Here is an 18,754-nt window from a genome sequence, read left to right as displayed (position 1 = left end):
TTCTGTAACAGCAAGACCTAAAGCGCCAGAACCTTCTGCTAATGACTTTAGCTGATTAACGGATATATATTCCCATCATAATAAAAGGGCAAGAGCTAGCCTCCCACTGTCAATATACAGCTAATAATAACTAGGAATCGCTGAACAGAGTATACTCAGAATAATTTATACATCAAGTATCTACGAATTGCCGCAGTTACAGTTGCAAGATAAAAAAATAAAAAAATGTCTAAGTCTGGATTACTTTTTAATAAGCTTACCTGATTTGTGGAAAAGTGCCTCCTCATTATTATCTTTACAAGTAATAATGCAATTATGAGGAACTGCAATTGCAAAGTTGATATAGCATAAATATATCATTACCACGCTTGAAGCTAGCGTGTGCCATATGCTGCAAAACTCATCGGCGTACTCCAATAGTTTAGGTAGCACTATGTAGGAGTAGATCAATAAAAAAGGAAGATATTGGATGCCCTTAATTTGTTTGATTGATCAATATAATGTCACTTAGCAGATACTACTAGTACTAGACTGTAGTGGTGTAGAAATACTATGAACTAGTTATGTGGGGTGGTGGGGGGCTTGATCCTGTACTTGTAGGCTTTGGCGAAGTAGATGAAGACGATGAGGTTGATGGTGCTGAGCACGGCGAGGAGCCAGTAGAAGTAGTCGAACTTGCCGACGTTGATGTTCTGCGCGAGCCAGGAGGGGCGTCCGGCGTCGATGTCGCCGGTGATGGAGTCGACGGCGGTGTTGATGGCGGTGGCTAAGAAGCAGCCAAGGCCGCCGGCGAGGGCGGCGTAGGCGGAGGCGAGGCTGCGCATGGCGTCGGGGGCCTCCTGGTAGAGGAACTCGAGGAGGGCGACGAGGCAGAAGACCTCGGCGAGACCGATGAGGCAGTACTGGATGAGGAGCCAGTAGGCGCTGAGGCCCGGCATGGGAGTGAGGAAGAGCGGGAGGAAGCCATGGCGGATGGCGTAGGCGCGGCGGTAGCGCTCGAAGAGGCCAGCCCAAGCGACGGAGAGGGTGGAGAGGAGGAGGCCGAGGCCGAGGCGCTGCAGCTGGGAGGCGCCGTGCGGGTGGCCGGTGAGGCGGCGGGCGAGCGGGGCGAAGGCCCTGTAGTAGAGGGCGAGGAGGAGGAGGATGGCGAGGCAGGGGAAGACGGGCATGCACGCCACGGGGAGGCCCCTGGTGTTGAGGGTGTACGCCTGCTGCACCGACAGCGTCAGGAACTCCGTCAGCACCACGCTCAGCATCACCGTGCACGCCGACACCGGCGCCAGCCGCACCAGGATCTTCACCTCCTCCACCTGGGTCACAGTGCAAAGACGCCATGGGTTATTGATTTCTTCTTGGCCCTCCACCCTCACCGCCGCCTTGTCCAGCCACCTCAGCTCCTCCGTGTGCTCGATCTTGCCGCTCCCGCGCACCGCCGACTTGGCCCCGCCCACCTCGTACAACAGGTCCGTGGTGTGCTTGATGTGACGCTTCCTGTAGGCCGCCACTAGCACCTGCGCCACCCTCGTCAGCGGGCTTCCCCCCGGCACGCGGTGGCGGTACAGCGGCGTCCCCATGAAGAAGAGCGCGTTGGATGCGGCCATGGCCAGCGCCAGCGCCCCGAACGCCGCCGCCCACCCGTGGTTCCTCTGCACGTACACCAGCAGCGTGAAGGCCGCGATGGCGCCCACGGTGACGGCCAGGTAGAAGAGGTTGAAGAAGCGGTCCAGCACCGGGCTCCGCTCCTCGAACTGGTCCGCCCCGAAGGAGGAGACGCAGGGGCGGATCCCGGCGGCGCCCAAGGCGGTGGTGTAGAGCGCGGCGTAGAGGTAGGCCATCTGCCAGGGGTGCGGCTGCTGGCACTTGCCCAGCAGCTTGGCGAAGCCGTCGCACTCGTCCTGGCCCGGGGCCTGGAGGGCGGGCATGGTGGCGCAGAGGGTGAGGGCCACGAGGCCCAGGAGGTAGAGGGTGGTGAAGGCGGCGATGGTCCAGTAGCGCCCGAGGTAGGCGTCGGCGAGGAAGCCGCCGAGGAGGGAGGAGGCCTGGGAGATGCCGAGGAAGTTGTTCACGGCGTTGGCGGAGGCGGCGAAGGGGCGGTGCATGACGTTGAACATGAAGATGACCATGTTGAGGGACAGGCCGTAGTAGGCCATCCTCTCCGCCATCTCGTTCCCGAAGATGAAGACCGCCGCCACCCACCCGCCGGTGCGCGCCAGCTCCGCCGACCCCATCGGCGACCCCCGGATGTCCACAACACCAACACCACCATCATCATCGATATCTCCTTGGAAGTGGGAGGAGAGCTTGTTTCTCCTCATCTGCATCTGGGGACTAGTACTAGTCATCTCATTCTCATCTGCTGGAATTGGATGATGATCCATGTGATGTCTCCTCGATCAATCATCAATATGGAAGAAGCAAGCGGCCGGCCGGATCGTCGACGGCGGCTCAAATCAACTGATCTGAATTGAATACTACTCCCTCCGTCGCATAATATAAGGGATTTTAAGTTTTTCTTATAACGTTTGACCACTTGTCTTATTCAAAATTTTTTGAAATTATTATTTATTTTATTTGTGACTTACTTTATCATCTACCGTACTTTAAGCACAATTTTTTGTTTTTTATATTTGTAAAGAAAAATTTAAATAAAACGAGTACAAGTAAAAACTTAAAATCATGAGACGTATGGAGTACAAGAAGAAAATGATGTACGGGCAGTGCGGAGCTGTCATTTTAGTTTGTTAATGGGAGTAGTCGTAGATAGTAGTACAGAAATACAGGTAGCATGCAACAGCATCAATATTCAATGAGCGCGCCACAAGCAGAGGAGATGAACCACCGACGCCCTTCCCTGCCCTGCCCTGCACTCTACTGCTCCCTCCGTCTCAAAATAATTACAGCCATAATTTTCCACGCCTAACTTTAACCGTTCATCTTATTTAAAAATTTTTCAAAAAAAATTAAAAACATAAGTCATAAGTAAAGTACTATTCATATTTTATCATCTCATAGTAACAAAAATGCTAATTATAAAAAAAATTCAAATAAGACGGACTATTAAAGTTGAGCGCGGAAACTCAAGACTACACTTATTTTGAGACGGAGGTAGTACTACTTATCCTACCTGCAATGCACAAATGCTGGGAACTACCAACCAACAAATGCTCTACTAAAACAACAGCTAAGCTGCAAAACAAAACAAAAATAACTACTCCCTCCGTTTCAAAATATTTGACGCCATTGATTTTTTAGCATATGTTTGACCATTCGTCTTATTCAAAAAATTTAAGTAATTATTAATTCTTTTCCTATCATTTGATTCATTGTTAAATATATTTTGATGTAGGCATATAATTTTACATATTTCACAAAAGTTTTTGAATAAGACGAACGGTCAAACATGTACTAAAAAATCAACGGTGTCAAACATTTTAAAATGGAGGGAGTACTACTTCGGCTGTCCCATAATATAACAATCTATGATCGAATATGATATTAGATGGTACAATGAATATGAATAAATTTTCTAATCAAAATCTTTGTAACATGTAAATATTCTATCTAATTATAGATTGTTATAGTATAAGACGGAGAGAATACGTAAGTTCTATCAATTAGTCGATGAATGAAATGGAACGGGGTTTGCAACACGGGAAAGGACATTAATAATGTAGGCTGTGTGTTTAGGTCGTGTCAAAATTTTTTTTAAGTATACGGACACATATTTAAAATATTAAACGTAGACTAATAACAAAATAAATTACAGATTTCACCTGTAAACTACGAAACAAATCTATTGAACTTAATTAATCTATCATTAGCATATGTTTACTGTTGCACCACATTGTTAAATTATGGCGTAATTAGGCTCCAAATATTTGATGTGTTGGAAACGTTAAAAAGTTCGAAGAAAAAAAAGTTTGAAACTGAACACGGCCACATTGGGATACTCCATTTGTACTGTAATCGGGAGATTAAGGTTGGTTCCGTTGATAGGACAGTCCGGGCAGGGCAAGGGCAGCAAAGCAATTTAATTTGGTCCTACGTACTAGTACTGCATACGGAGGATGCATATCTATAGATCTTACATCAGTTATTGATTTGTCGGTAGCCAGCCGCCGATGGATGAATCGATTAATACTCGCTCGTTCCCTGAACGTTTGACGGCGTTGACTTTTTAAAACATGTTTTACCGTTTATCTTATTTAAAAATTTTTATAAAATATGTAAAACTATATATATATATATATATATATTTAACAATAAATCAAATGATAGGAAAAGAAATAATTACTTAAATTTTTTAAATAAGACGAACGGTCAAATATTTTTTAAAATATCAACGGCGTCAAACATTTTAGGATGGAGGGAATAGGAGTATTAATAGAGGGAACATCTGCCGATCGATGTTTATGCATCATAGGGGTAGGTACGCACGGCATGACAAGAAGAAAGGCATGCGATGATGCACAACAAGTTGAAGGCAATACATGCATGTTGTGATGTTCAACAAGAAATTACTAGCTACACCTCTAGTTTTGCTAGCTAGTGGCGATTGATACGATGCACGTACTACACACACGTATATTATATATAGTAGCTGTAGTACTCCCTCCGTTTCATAATATAAGGAATTTTAAATTTTTGCTTGCAACGTTTGACCACTCGTCTAATTCAATTTTTTTTTTGCAAATATAAAAAACGAAAAGTTGTGCTTAAAATACTGTAGATGATAAAGGAAGTCACAAATAAAATAAATAATAATTTCAAAAAATTTTGAATAAGATGAGTGGTCAAACGTTGTAAGCAAAAACTTAAAATACTTATATTATGGGACGGAGGGAGTAGTAAGTACGGGCGATTATATTGAAGGAAGGATCTGAGATAATCCAGTGCGACATGCGTGCTTCAACCGAAGGGACATTTAACTCCATACCAATTTTAAGACGTGACAATTAATTATTTATCACTCGCTATTTATGACATGTGAACCCTTTATATGTCTATGACATATGGATCCAGTAACAAATCATTTAGCCATACGTAAGAATGGCAAATAATTAATTAATCCTCAACCGGACCTTCCGTCTTGAAATAATCCAGTACGAATTACTACTACTAACTTGCTAGCAGTATATTTTAAGATGGATATGTAGCTAGTACTACTAACTTGTACAGTAGGAGTATTGTATAATGCCTTCGTTTCGTTTCGTTTCATCCGGCCGGGTTGACTGATCAATTGATCGCCGTCGATCGATTTAATATTTAGGCCTTGTTAGGTTAGATAAGGATTCAATTTGGGTCAGAAATGATAATTGTAGTAAAAAGTTTATGATAGATAGAACGATGGACCGAGATTTATTTCAGACCGGAAATTAATTTACTCATAATAGGGACAATAAGAGGTGTGGAACTAATCTAAATGTTTTTGTTGTACCTAATATGACTAAATTGGTTCCTGAGCCGAAATAAATCTCGATCTCTAGTTATACTTATTATAAATTTATGGTTATACCTATCATTTTCAGCCTGGAACGAATTCTTTGTGTAACCGAACCAGGCCTTAATTGGAACTGATGAATCATCCATCACTCCATGGCTCCATGCAACTAGCTAGGAGCTGCTGTTGTGGTGGTATACTCCTGCAACCAACACGTACTTGTACAAGTTGGTTGGTGTAGTGGAGGAGCCACTACCACTCGTAGTGCTAGTGCCTGCACCACCACTCAAAATGCCACCAAATGGACTCGATATGAATGAGTTGACCAATACACCTGTCTCTCTTTCTCTGACCTCAATTAAGAATTCTTGCTGTTTGCTTTCGCTTCTTGGCTGCTAAAAACTGTGATAATCCTCTCCTACCATATTTACTTCGATAACGAACCATCCCACTATTTTCTAGCTAGTAACAAATCAAAATGTTACACATTGATTATAAATACTTATATGTATAAATACATACATCAATATCAACTTACTTCAATACACAAATAACGAATATATTTAATAAATAAATATAAATATAATGATCATTTAAAAATAACCTTAAAAAATTTATATGATCGTCATTTTGTAACGGAGAGAGTACTATGTGTGTGTGTCAATCCATCACATATATGGTTAATACATTCACGTACGACTGTTCTTTGATAGCTAGTAAAAAAAATAATTCACGACTGATACAGCTACCGGTCTCCTTAATTGCTGATGCTGCTGCTCTCTCCTAGTCCCTAGTACATTCCTCTTGTGAGGGAGGGAATAATTAATATTTTTTAGGCTTTGACTTATTTAGAGCAAGTATAGTGAAGCACAGTTAGCCGGCGAAATAACTGACCACGTCACCCAAATCTGAGGTGGAAGAGAGAGAAATCCTAATAGAGAATAGGACGGGCGATTGGTGAGACGCTCGCTTGAAGCAGCAGAACCGAGATAAAAAGCTTCTTCTCAGCCTGCTGCATGCGACTGAGCCAGCAGCTCCTTCTCTCCCATTTGCTACTAGTACATGCAAGCATTAACTCTTATAGCCAACCTCTACGCCAGTTCACTATATGCAATGACTTTCTCAAATGCAAATGCTTAAAGTGATATGGCCACCCTATTGCGCCAGCGGCCGGCGAAACCATTAACCATGCTCTTATCAGTTAAATATTTTAAAAAATAATAATTAAATTTATAGGAAAACATCGTTGTCGGAGCGAGAATCCTCACACTCCATCGATGGCTCGGGGCACCACGGGAGCAAAGTGGGAGTTGACGGACAAAGGTGACCCGAGAACAACAGTAGCCTTAAGACAAGCTTTCATTACCTCGGAAGCCCTACGGCCGCTGCATATGGGCCATGGCCCCAAGGATGGTGCCAGGAGGTCTCTCTGAACGAATTTGCTTCGTTAAGGAGATTTGATATCCGGTCCTACGTGTACTCCCTTAGCCTGTCATTCTGCATTAATTGTCGGGTAATACAGTTCCTATGAACATATCACTGGCGATGTGGGGGATAGAGCCATGCATGCTTCGTCTTGCTTGCCCACGTCGTCCCGGAGTAAAAGATGTGTGACGCGCATTTGCTCCGTATTCACCTGATGGACTCCTCTTTTTACCAACGTCGTGGGCTGACAGGTGGACCCTTCACATCCGGTTACCGTGCTTGGAGGGACAGCAATAAAACCAAGCATATCAACCCCTATGGGTTGGGGCCCTTTTTTTTATGCATGCATGGGACTACGGACTCCCCTTGACGTATAAAAGGAGCATCCGTGCCACATAGAAAGGGATCGGACTCAAGCAAAGTTAGTTTCTAGCCACATTACAATGAACAACGGTTCATCCTCTCTCACTTAGACAATGAAGAAGAGTTCATCCTCTCTCACTTAGAACAACCCAATCATCTCCTTGTAAAGTTCATTATCCATAGCAATATCACATGAGTATGTGTATTATGTTTTCGAGCGGCATCTGTATAAACCACTTGTCTCCAACCCCACACGCAAACCGAGTACGAGTTCGGAACCTGCACACTAGCAGAATTCTCAAGGGAGGGTACTTTGCCTTCCCACTAGAAGAGCTTATTGCTTCGACAATAGCAATATTTTTAACAGAAAACAAACATACTATCAAAATGTATTTTATGCTACATTTAATAAAAATAATTTGATGTCATAGATAGTGTTTAGTTTTTCTATAAATTCGATCAAGCTAAAAAATTAACTAAGAAAAAATAAGTCAAATATGGAAGGGAGGGAGTATGACTAAGGAGGAGAAAGGGAATGAAATCAAATCCGACTAATGGTATGCCGGATAGGGCCTTCCCTGGCCCAATCCACAGCAGAATTCAGCATGGAGCCCAACCTCCCGTCCCCCATTCCCCTTCTCCATCTCATCTCACTCCCAACACTCTCTCTCCTCGCTGCCGCTGCCGCCGCCGCCGCCGCCGCACACACACGCCGGAAATGAAGAAGATCTTTGGAGCCAAGAAGAGCAAGGACCCGCCCCCATCCATCCAGGACGCCACCGAACGAGTATTCTCCTCGTCTAGGCCATTTGCTCGCACGCCATCTCTCTTAGTTTGAACATTTCCTCTCTATGTGTATGTGTATGTGTATGTGATTGAAGATCAACAAGAGGGGGGAGAGCGTGGACGACAAGATCAAGAAGCTGGACGAAGAGCTCGGCCGTTACAAGGAGCAGATCAGGAAGACACGCCCTGGACCCTCCCAGGACGCCATTAAGGCCCGCGCCATCAGGCTTCTCAAGCACAAGCGCATGTACTCTACTCTACTCTCACTCACTATTCTACTACTAGTAGAGTATTTGCTACTACTCCACTATGCAACTCTGATGAATGTACGTTGTCTGTTTCAAGGTACGAAGAACAGCGCAACATGCTCTACAACCAGACCTATAATCTCGACCAAGTCGCTTTCGCTGCCGATGGCCTCAAAGACGCTCAGCAGACCGTACGTACTACTCCACATATATAGCCCGCCTTGTTTGTTCCTACTGTCTCCATGTCTATGAATTATTGCCGAACCATTCTTTTGTTTGTTAATTTATCGATTCCTCAGATGAATGCCATGAAGGCCGCCAATAAAGAGCTCAAGGGAATGATGAAGACAGTCAAGATTGAGGACATCGATGTATGCTTCTCTTTCTCTTTAGTTGCTACTTACTACAGCTACCTTACCAAGATATTCCTTCCTCATGTGCATTTCTTTATCAGGTGCTACCATTTGAGCTGTCCCCATCCTGTGTTTTGTGTCATGCCCATTCCTTGAAAAAAACTTGCTGTCAAATCTTTTCTTTTTTATATATTGAAAGGGAAAAACCTGCTTATAGATTTTTCATAACCATGCAAACAGACCAATTGTTCTCTCAAGGACAATTGCTCCAGTGCAGATATTTTATTGGGCATTGCATTCCTAGTTTCAGACGCTATCCTTCATTACATTTCAAGCTAATCTGCAGGATTTGCCTATTGTTTAGATCATCAACACATTTTACACCAGTATATCCATTGATTTACAAGAAAACCATACAAAAACCACAATTGTCAATCTTTTTTAAGTGCGGTTATCAACCGCCCTTGAAATTGCTTGTTGGACTATCTTGAGTATTATCATCTTTTTTCGTGTAAAACGAATGCCCTGATCCACCTGTAGAATATGCAAGATGAAATGACTGACCTGATGGATGTGAGCAACGAAATACAAGAATCCCTTGGTAGAAGCTACAACATCCCTGACGATGTTGATGAGGAAGAACTAATGGGAGGTATGGACGCTGTACCATCAGTTGGCCAATTGGAAAATGATGGTTGGCAATTTACTTGGCATTATTGTCATTCATAGGCATCTGGAAGTAATAACATAGATTCATGCCATAAATTGCCTAGCTTGTTGCCATGCCTTCATTCTTCCTGGGACCATTGCAGGGCTGGAGATAATAATCTATCTACTGTCGTTGTTTCTTGAACATTGCAGAACTGGATGCTTTGGAGGCTGATATGGAGTTTGAGTCAAGTGCAGTCCCATCGTATCTTCAACCAGACAAGGAATCCGATTTCGATGCAGAGCTTAATTTGCCAGCTGCACCTACCGCTCCTGCAGCAGTCCCAGTAAGCAGGCAGCAGGTTAGTTTATATTATTGTTATTTTTATTCAGATGCTTGCTTTGTCATGATGATTCGAGAACTATCTAGTCCCATGTATGTACTAGAGGAATGAATGATGAATTTTCCTTTCCTTTTTTCTTAAGAAGTTGTTATTCATGAGTTAGCAGTGTCTGTTGTTCACTATCCCAAGTTCAAATATTCTTGCATAGACTAGGTGCATTGTTGATCAACAGCTAAAACAACCATGTTTTGTATGAACCAATTAGATTGGTCCATAGTTTACCTGTTTTAAGCTTGTACTGAATGTTGCCTGGTGCTATCTGGTGCAGGTGGATGAGCTAGGATTGCCAGCAGTCCCTCGAGCATCAATCCGCAGTTAGAACAGTAATTCATGTACCTTTGCTTGTGATTGGCATTGACGTGAGAACCCATTGCTATGCAATTGCAGTTGAACAATTAATCTGTGTATGTGTTTCTCTTCATGAGTCGCCTTGATTTGTTAAACCGAGCTTGCAGTCTTATATCTTCCACTCTGCCTTTTAGAAAAGGGGATTTCGAGTTGTGATGGGTTGAGGTTGATTAGATGCATCATATGATGCTTTGTCGGTGGTGGTGGTTCTTTCAATTTGGAATACTGTCCTAGTGTCATTGGAAGCGTGCCTGGTTGCAAGTACAACATCAATAGGTTGCCTGCTTCTGCTTGCTTGCCACCTAAAAATTGTACAAAGTATTCTTTCTAGTGGATTGTGCAAAGAAAAGAGAAGGTGAACAGGGAGGGAAGAAGAAAATATCTCGGGGGTAGGTTGTTTTCTTACTGCAACATCAACTGCATGCTGTCCTTTTTTGGCTGTGCCTGTTTTGCAATTTTGTAAGAATTGAGGTAAGATAAGTATGAAGAGATAGGGTAGAAATATCTTTACAAGAGTACAAAGATGCGGGGCATTGGGGGTGGGGCCCTGTAGCGAGCAAGCCAAATGGGAGAACACCACATATCAGCTGAATCTTATCCATAGAAAAGAGGGAATTGAAGGGGCAGGAAGGATATCCCGGCCTTGTGGCACACTTGACTGGAGATGTATAAAGAGAGGAGGAGGATGTGAAGAAAGAAGATATCTACCACCAAGCTAATTAAGCAGAAGAAGAAGATGCAGACCGCTGCTAGCAGTGTCGTTGGATTGTCGGCTGTGTTGCCCGCTGCTGTGAAGGGGCGCAGCCTGCAGATTCAGGCTCCTCGCCGTGTTGCGTTGCGCGTTCGTGCGGCGGCGGCGGCGGTGGCAGTGGAGGCTGCGGAGGTGGACTACAGCTCTAACATCTCGTAAGTACTACAATTGTCTGTCTATACATGATGCATCTCTCGATTGATCCTAGCCTAGGCACCAATTATGTTTGTCCCAAACTCACCATTGCATTGTGCACTGCAATGCAACTCATCATACCATTACTAGTAGTATATAGTACAGTATATGCCATGAAGTGAAATTGACTACTGCGCGCAGGGTGTTTCCGATGGAGGCGTGCGACCTCATCGGCGGCGAGGCGTGCAACGTGCAGATGTACCCAGAAGCCAAGCTCTCATCATCGGCTGCTGTTGCTGTTTCTCGTGCGGCGGCGGAGGAAGTCGACAGGGACTACCTATCCTACGACGAGCCCACCACGTAATTAATTAAGCTCTACTACTATACTACCCAACTGATGAAATCTAGTGTAACTAACTGGAACTGAAATCGGAAAACACAAAATTGCACGCAGGGTGTTCCCCGAGGAGGCGTGCGACGATCTGGGCGGAGAGTTCTGCAAGGCCACCTGATCCCATTCCCATCCATGGAGAATTGGAGTCTTCTATCATCCTTCCTCCTCTGCTCCACTACCTTAATTCCATGTAGCTACAGATTTATATGTTAATCATCATGTAATGGTACATATCTCCTTGTTAATAAGGCACGCTAGTCTAGCTCCTCAAAATGATTTACAATAATATAATTTTACATACATATAATACACTTACTCCATCGAACAATACCTCTGTTATCTCATGGTTACTTCCCATGATCCCATCATCAACACCAACATTCATCACACTTTGCTGCGTTAGAGCAGGTACAATAGCAGGCTATAAGCCAGCTGCAAACATATTTTATGAAGATAAATCAAGAGAGAAAAGAGCAATGGGCTACAGATTTATAGCCAGCTGTAGCACGGACTCCAAGACGCAGTGTGTCTATGACAGGTGGGACTAGGTATTAATAGTGTAGTATGTAACTATTGTATGAATGAGCTATTAGATTGGTTATAAATGAATTGGAGCTAGTAGTTGGCTACACTATTGAACTTGCTCTTATATAGCATCAGGTACAGTATATGAATTAATTATCTCACAACTATTGGAAAGTTGGCGCCAGAAAACTGAGGGAGCACTGAAACAAATTTGTTGTGCGGAAACATTTATATTAATAAAACATATATTATGGACATATGTGATTACCTATAGATCAGCTCTAATCTGCGCCGGCCTCTCCGTCGTAGTTGGGACCTGCCAATCCAGATACCTGTCAATATTATCAAAACTACCTCCAGGGCAGACAACAGTGTCCAGAGAAGGCTATTCACCTAGACCAGGAGCAAATACATCATCCGGATACTTCCTCCGGCTATTCACCTAAAGCATTTCCCCTCGCTTGTTGTCATGGAGGCAATATGACAATATGAGTCATGGACGCTTTGCCAAACTTACCTGGAATCAATCAGCAACGGGCCGGAGCACAATATATGTCGATACCTGCTGCATAGTGCATACACTAGTGAGTACTATATGACAAAGAAATTGAAGTGTGACGCCAACACTATAACTCGTGACATTATATAGGCTGGAGATAAATATTTATGCATGTCTTTCCGAACGCAATAACTATATTCACGAATTTTGTGTGTAACAATCCCAAAGCTAATATCCTTGAAATTTTGGGCAAGAGAACAATATTCATGCATTTTATTTTCCAAAATTTGAATACTCATCAATTTCCCCCAAGGCAAGAACTCACGAAAGTTATAGACCGAAGGCGAAAATAAAAAAAAAATACTCCTACGTCTAATATTCACGATTTTTGTGAATGCTAATAGTGCTGAAATTTTAGGCTGTAGAACATTATTCATGCATTTTGTTTTCAAAAGGTTAATATTCATAAATGTTGGCCAAAGGTTATAACTCACAAAATTATAGGGCGAAGGCTAAAAATCATGAAATGTTTGGTCCTAAGGTTCGCATTCATGAATTCTATGAAGAATGGTTTCAAGGCAATACTCTTGAAATTTGGGTCGGAGAAAATTATTCATGATTTTTTTTCAGAAGTTTGATATTCAACAATTTTTTCGAAGGCTATAACTCACAAAATTATAGGCCGAAGGCTAAAATCACAAAATTATAAGATATAAGGTTAATATTCATGAATTTTATGTGCGTCGATCCCAGTGCAAATACTCATGAAATATTGGAGTGAAAAAAATATTTATGCATTTTCCCCAAAAGATCATGAAATAATAGGCCAAAGGCTAAAAAATATCGAATTTTCTTCGTCCTAAGGTTGCATTCACGAATTTTATGTAGAAATGTTTCAAGGCTAATACTATTGAAATTTTGGGTCGGAGAAATGTTTTAAAATCATGAAATTTTTGTCCTAATGTGTACATTTGTGAATTTTATCCGCAATGACGCCAATGCTGGTTGTTGTGAAATATGGCATGGAGAACAATATTCAAGGGTTTTTTTCTCAAAGGTTCATAGCAAGGAAAGTTTGGCTGAAGCCCGAAGGATATATATCATGAAATTATAGGTTGAAGGGCAAAACATATATTTTTTTTATCGTAATATTAATATTGAATTATTTTGTTCTGAATGGGCCCAAGGTAAATATTCGTGAATTTTTGGGATAGAGATAAATATTCATTTATTTTTCTAAAACTTAATACTCATGAATTTCGGCCAAAGCCTAAAAAATATGTTATCTGATTTGTTGGGTCGGAAAAAACTATTTATTCCCCCCCCCCCCAAAAAAAAAAAACTCTTTAATTTTCACGGAATTTGTTGCTAGAGAAAAATATTCATGCATTTTTCTCAAATCATTAATACCAAGCTGTAAGCTAAAAAAATGACTTTTAAATCCAGGGGTTAATGTTCATGAATTTTGTTCCAAATAAGCCCAACTCAGATACTCTTGAAATTTTGGACCATAGTTCATGCATATTTTCCAATGGTTAATACTTAGGAGTTTTAGTTGAAGGATATAACTCACAAAATCATTGGATGAACGATAAAAAATCATAAAACATTTGGTCCTAAGTATATTACTCATGGATTTTATGCTCAACGATCGACGAAAAGTATTCATGCATTTTTCCCAAAGGTTATTACTCATATATTTGTTGAAGGTTATAAATCACAAAATTTTCCCCTAATTTTTATTGTGTGCAGCAACCACAATGATAATACTAATATATTTTTGGGCCAGAGAGAAATACTGATAATATGTTAGAGAGAAAGGTTAATGCTCATCAATTTTTGCCGAAGGCTATAACTCCCGAAATAATATGTCAGAGGCTAAAAACCATGAAAGTTTTGATCCTAACTTTAACATTCACATTTTTCTCTCTCCAAATGGGCCAATGAAAATACGCGTGAAATTTTGCGATGGGATAAATATTCATGTTTTTTTCCAAAGGTTAATACTCATGGATTTTGCTCGAAGGCTATAAGTCATGAAATTATAGATCGAACGATGAAAATCATGAAATGTTTGGTCCTAACAATAATATTCATGAATTTTGTGTAGAACGATCCCAATAGTTGTACTGATAAAATTTTGGATTGAGAAAAATATTCATGCATTTATTTTCCAAAAGGTTAATAATACTCACATATTTTTCTTCGAAGGCTATAACTCACAAAATTATTGGATGACCGCTAAAAATCACAAACCTTTTCCTCATAAGGTTAATGTTCACGAATTTTGTGTGCAGTGACTACAATGCTAATACCATGAAAATTTTGGTTGGAAAAAAAAATTGATTCATCCCCCCTCCCCCCCAAGGATAATATCCATCAGTCTTAGCTAAAGGCTATAACTACCGAAATTATATACTGGAGGCTATAACCTCCGGTATTTATCTCCAGCCCAAAATTTCATGAGTATTTGCCTTGGGTCAGTTCAGGATAAATGTTAGTATTCATGAATTTTTTTGTTTCGATTGGGCCCAAGGCAAATACTCAAGAAATTTTTGGCTGGGAATAAATATCCATGCCATATATTCTCCCAAGGCTATAACTCATAAAACTATATGCCGATGGATAAAAATCTTGATTTTTTTTTGTCATGACGTTCATATTAATGAAACTTTTTTGAACTCATGAAATTTTGCGCTGGAGATAAATATGCATATGGTTTCCCCAAAAGGTTAATACTCTTTAATTTGAGTAGAAGGCTATAACTCACAAAGTTATAGTGCAAAGGCTAGAAATCATGAAAATTTTACTCCTTAGTGCGACGACCCTAATGATAATACTTGTGAAATTTTGGGCCAGAGAGCAATATTCATGCGTTTCTTTTTTTTTTTCCAAATGGTTAATACTCGTCAATTTTTGCTAAATTCTATAATTCACGAAATTATAGGCCGACTAAAATTCATGGAATTTTTTTTATAATAAGGTTAATATTCAAGAAATGGGCCTGAGATAAATATCAAGAAATTTTGGGTCATAAATAAATATTCATGTATTTTTTTCAAAGGTTTATACTAATAAATTTTGCTTGAGGGATATAACTCATGAAATTATAAGGTGAAGGATAAAAAATCATAAAATTTGATGTTGTAGCGTTAATATTATTTTCCATAGGCCTAAAATAATACTGTGTTTTTTAAAAGGTTAATATTAAAATTTTCACGAGCATTAAAAATATGATCGATGATTTTTATAATTCATGAGCTATAACTCATGAAATAATACGCAGGGGGCTAAAAATCATGTGTTTCTTTGCCCTAAGGTTATTATTCATGAATTTTGTTTCCTATGGGCCCAAGGCAAATAGTCGTAAAATTTTGGTGAGAAATAAATAACCACACATGTTTTTTTTCCAAAGTTTATTACTTATAAATTTTGGCCAAAGGCTATAACTCACGAAATTACAGGCTAAAGAATAAAAATCATGTGTTTTTTTTCATAACGTTAATATTCATGAATTTTGTGCATGGCGATTCCAATTTTAATGCTCACCAAATTTTGTGCATGAGAAAAATATTCATGTTTTTTATAAAAGTTATGAATTCTTTTTTCCTAATGTTAATATTCATGAATTTCTTGTGCAATGATCCCAATACTAGTACTCACAAAATGTTGGGCAGGAGAACACTATTAGGCTGTGTTCAAAGTATTAGCTAAAATAAATTTGGAAAATGGATTAATATAATTTTTTAAAGTAACTTTTATATATAAATTTTTTTTAAAAAATACACCGTTTAGCAGTTTGAAAAGCGTGCGCGTGGAAAACGAGAGATGTGGGTTAGAGAAGTGGAGATAAGAACTCAGCTTTAATGTTTTTTTTTTTCAAATGGTCAATACTCGTCAATTTTCGTCGAAGGCTATAATAGCTCACGAAATTATACCGAAGATAAAAACCACAAAATTGGTTAACCTTAAGGTTCATATTCACAAATTTAATATGTAACGATCCTAATACTAATATTTATTAAACTTTAGATGCTGATCCTGAAGCCAAATGTGGATCCACGAGGATAGCCACCAACAGAAGCTTCCGGTAACGCTGCCAACTGTGAACCATACCAGCACAGTAACAAAAATACGGAGTTATAAATTTTGTTGCATCGCTTGACCAGATGACCATCCTCTCCTTTTCGGTTCCTGTCAGATCCATTGATCATGTTATGAAACAACAGGGTGATCTCATCCATATAAAAGGATGGATCGCAACCGAAGGCAACCGCGCCTTCCCTAGGCGCTCCTTGGCAACGGACGTGATGGTTCCCAACCATCGCGTCTCCGGTTGCCACCCCTTCCCTATCTATATATTGTACCGCATCGATCAATAAAGATACCGCTCATTCATTCCCTACATTATTGTGTGCAATTCTCTCTTGCTCAATCAATCTTAATTCACTTTCAACACGTTATCAGCACTTTCGCTCTCGCGAAGGAGATCGTGAAGTGAAAGAAGAAACTACATCGCTTTTGATCTCAAGGAAAGGCGAAAGAATCAACAGGAAAGGTACGAGATGTCTACCTTCAATTATTTATCGACGCCGTTCTTGGCGGATCGACGCCGTTCTTGGTATTCCTCGCCATGACCGAGCCCACCATCTGCACCACCTCCTCCATCGTACAACGAGGAGTCGCCACCACTGCCACCATCACCATGCCAGGCGCCGGCCTAGGGTTAGTGGCCGCCGCCACAACCCTCGGCACCGCATCACCATTGCTGCTACTCCAACCCCGTCACCACCCGCGCCACGACGTCGCCGACGCCACGCCAACGCCGCTCCCCCACTCCCGTGGCACCGGAGTCCGGCCGGAACGAAACCATGGCAGCGCGCACGGGGGAGCCGGCCTACTTCAACCCATCGTCGTCTCGCCGTCATGCCGGTGAAGCCACTGCTCGCCGTCCCGGCCTCCGCTCCACATGGCTCGCCGTTCCCCATGGCTCCCGCACGCTCTCAAATGGCGGGATGGGGAACGGTGTAAGGGCTCGACCGGTCTCCGACTCCGATGAGGAGTTGGGGCCGTCGGCCTAACTCTAACCGGCAAACCGCCGGCCGACATGGGGGATGCGGTGGCGGCGGACGGTGGATGGCGGCGGCGGGCGGTAGAGACGGTGGTGGATGCAGGCGGTGGTGGGCGGCGGCGGAAATGGAGGCAGCGGTGGCGGCGTTTCAGGGGGAGAAGGTGGCGGCGGAAATGGGATCGGCGGTGGATGAGAAAGGCGGCGGTGGAGACGGCGGCCAAAGTGGTGGAGGAGGAGGCGGCGAAATGGCGGCGGCGGCAGAAGAGGTGGAGGAGGCGCGGCCAATCGGCGGCGGCGGCGGCGCACACCGCGAGGGGAACGGTTAGGGTTCTAACCGTAACACCCCCTCGCCCCCTGCGCCCTTTTCCCCTCGGGCCGCACAATAGCGGTGGTGGGCCGAATCCTATTGATTTCGGCCCACCACCCATTTACCCTTTATTTTTTTTAGCTTTTATTTTCTAATTTAGCAGCATTTTCTTATTAGTCCCTATATCTTTGATAATTTAGTACAAGCAGTTCATCAGTTGTACAAATTACTATGTACTGGTCCTGTAGACCACTGATGTTATATGTTACTTAACATAGGTGTTTATTTAAATACCCTGCTTCACTAAATTTATTTATTGTCTTAATAACATGCCTTTTGCATACTATTTCAAGACACACTCTACTTTCTCGCTTCATTAATTTACAAAATTCTATAAATTTTGTATTTTGATTTAGCAAATTCTCTTAATTATATACAACATGATTAATGGAGGATTTAATGCATGTTCGACTACAAACTTTGACTCGAAAATTAATCACATGTAGATGGAGTCCTATACTTTGGTCATATCGACCATAACTTTGGCAGCGAGTAACTCGCCCATCTCACAGAGGTCTACATCTCACAATGATTACCCACATGTGTTATTTTCCGAAAATATGTTTTGAAAAATGAGATTATTTGAAATTTGGTTGAGCACAAGGTAGTGGAGTCCTAAACATTGGTTGCGGTATATTCACCAGAATATATTTGCCTGGAGACCGTGTTTTAGGCAGCAAGTATAACTTGCCCACTATTAAGAGATCTACTCCACTGTTTAATTACTTGGAGATTATCCACATTGTGCCATCTAATTTCGACCTCTAACTCAAATTGTCAGGTCTATAGCCTACATCTTTTCGAAACATTACAAAATATGAAGTCTTACATTACGCATTGAGATTACAACCACAATATCATGTTTTTATTAATTTACCTCTGTAATTAATAATGTTAATCATGATTATAGGGACATGGCAACTATAGAGTTCGACGAATTCGCCCTCGATGGGAGTAACTACCCAATTTGGGCTTCCGATATCAAAATATTTTTTTT

The 18,754-nt window shown here is 41.7% G+C and overlaps 3 protein-coding genes and 1 long non-coding RNA gene across 6 annotated transcripts; 2 read left to right on the top strand and 2 right to left on the bottom strand.

Moving 5' to 3' along the window:
* Nucleotides 1-341: 341 nt before the first annotated feature.
* Nucleotides 342-2,529, bottom strand: LOC127763926 (protein NRT1/ PTR FAMILY 6.1). The gene has a single exon (XM_052288738.1). It carries the CDS (start codon nucleotides 2,376-2,378, stop codon nucleotides 558-560), a length of 1,821 nt encoding a protein of 606 aa, XP_052144698.1. The 5' UTR covers nucleotides 2,379-2,529; the 3' UTR covers nucleotides 342-557.
* Nucleotides 2,530-7,834: 5,305 nt separating this feature from the next.
* On the top strand, nucleotides 7,835-10,832 carry LOC127773553 (vacuolar protein sorting-associated protein 60.1-like). The gene is made up of 7 exons (XM_052299657.1): nucleotides 7,835-8,015; nucleotides 8,110-8,261; nucleotides 8,360-8,453; nucleotides 8,562-8,633; nucleotides 9,156-9,267; nucleotides 9,477-9,625; nucleotides 9,936-10,832. The coding sequence occupies exons 1-7, from the start codon at nucleotides 7,947-7,949 to the stop codon at nucleotides 9,984-9,986; spliced, it is 699 nt and encodes a 232-aa protein (XP_052155617.1). The 5' UTR covers nucleotides 7,835-7,946; the 3' UTR covers nucleotides 9,987-10,832.
* LOC127773562 (light-regulated protein, chloroplastic) lies at nucleotides 10,722-11,610 on the top strand. Its single transcript, XM_052299669.1, has 3 exons — nucleotides 10,722-10,921; nucleotides 11,103-11,261; nucleotides 11,356-11,610. The coding sequence occupies exons 1-3, from the start codon at nucleotides 10,752-10,754 to the stop codon at nucleotides 11,411-11,413; spliced, it is 387 nt and encodes a 128-aa protein (XP_052155629.1). The 5' UTR covers nucleotides 10,722-10,751; the 3' UTR covers nucleotides 11,414-11,610.
* LOC127773571 (uncharacterized) lies at nucleotides 11,455-17,757 on the bottom strand. 3 transcript variants are annotated; one of them, XR_008017593.1, is made up of 3 exons: nucleotides 16,893-17,757; nucleotides 12,214-16,513; nucleotides 11,455-12,136 (listed from the first exon to the last, which is right to left on the bottom strand). It is a non-coding gene; the product is annotated as an uncharacterized LOC127773571 (long non-coding RNA). The 3 variants fall into 3 exon arrangements; XR_008017592.1 differs by having other exon boundaries at nucleotides 12,214-12,385; nucleotides 16,893-17,749; XR_008017591.1 differs by having other exon boundaries at nucleotides 12,214-12,382; nucleotides 16,893-17,747.
* Nucleotides 17,758-18,754: the final 997 nt, after the last annotated feature.

Source organism: Oryza glaberrima, chromosome 1 (genome assembly GCF_000147395.1).
Source record: "Oryza glaberrima chromosome 1, OglaRS2, whole genome shotgun sequence".
Lineage (NCBI taxonomy): Eukaryota > Viridiplantae > Streptophyta > Magnoliopsida > Poales > Poaceae > Oryza > Oryza glaberrima.
This window is presented reverse-complemented; position numbering and strand designations above follow the sequence as displayed.

Excerpts from the sequence above, each read along its gene's own strand:
- LOC127763926 (XM_052288738.1), bottom strand. The coding sequence starts at position 2,378 with ATGGATCATCATCCAATTCCAGCAGATGAGAATGAGATGACTAGTACT.
- LOC127773553 (XM_052299657.1), top strand. The coding sequence starts at position 7,947 with ATGAAGAAGATCTTTGGAGCCAAGAAGAGCAAGGACCCGCCCCCATCC. Across the intron at positions 8,454-8,561 it reads TCAAAGACGCTCAGCAGACC|ATGAATGCCATGAAGGCCGC; the intron begins GTACGTACTACT and ends TCGATTCCTCAG. Across the intron at positions 9,268-9,476 it reads TGAGGAAGAACTAATGGGAG|AACTGGATGCTTTGGAGGCT; the intron begins GTATGGACGCTG and ends TGAACATTGCAG.
- LOC127773562 (XM_052299669.1), top strand. The coding sequence starts at position 10,752 with ATGCAGACCGCTGCTAGCAGTGTCGTTGGATTGTCGGCTGTGTTGCCC. Across the intron at positions 10,922-11,102 it reads GACTACAGCTCTAACATCTC|GGTGTTTCCGATGGAGGCGT; the intron begins GTAAGTACTACA and ends TACTGCGCGCAG. Across the intron at positions 11,262-11,355 it reads TCCTACGACGAGCCCACCAC|GGTGTTCCCCGAGGAGGCGT; the intron begins GTAATTAATTAA and ends AATTGCACGCAG.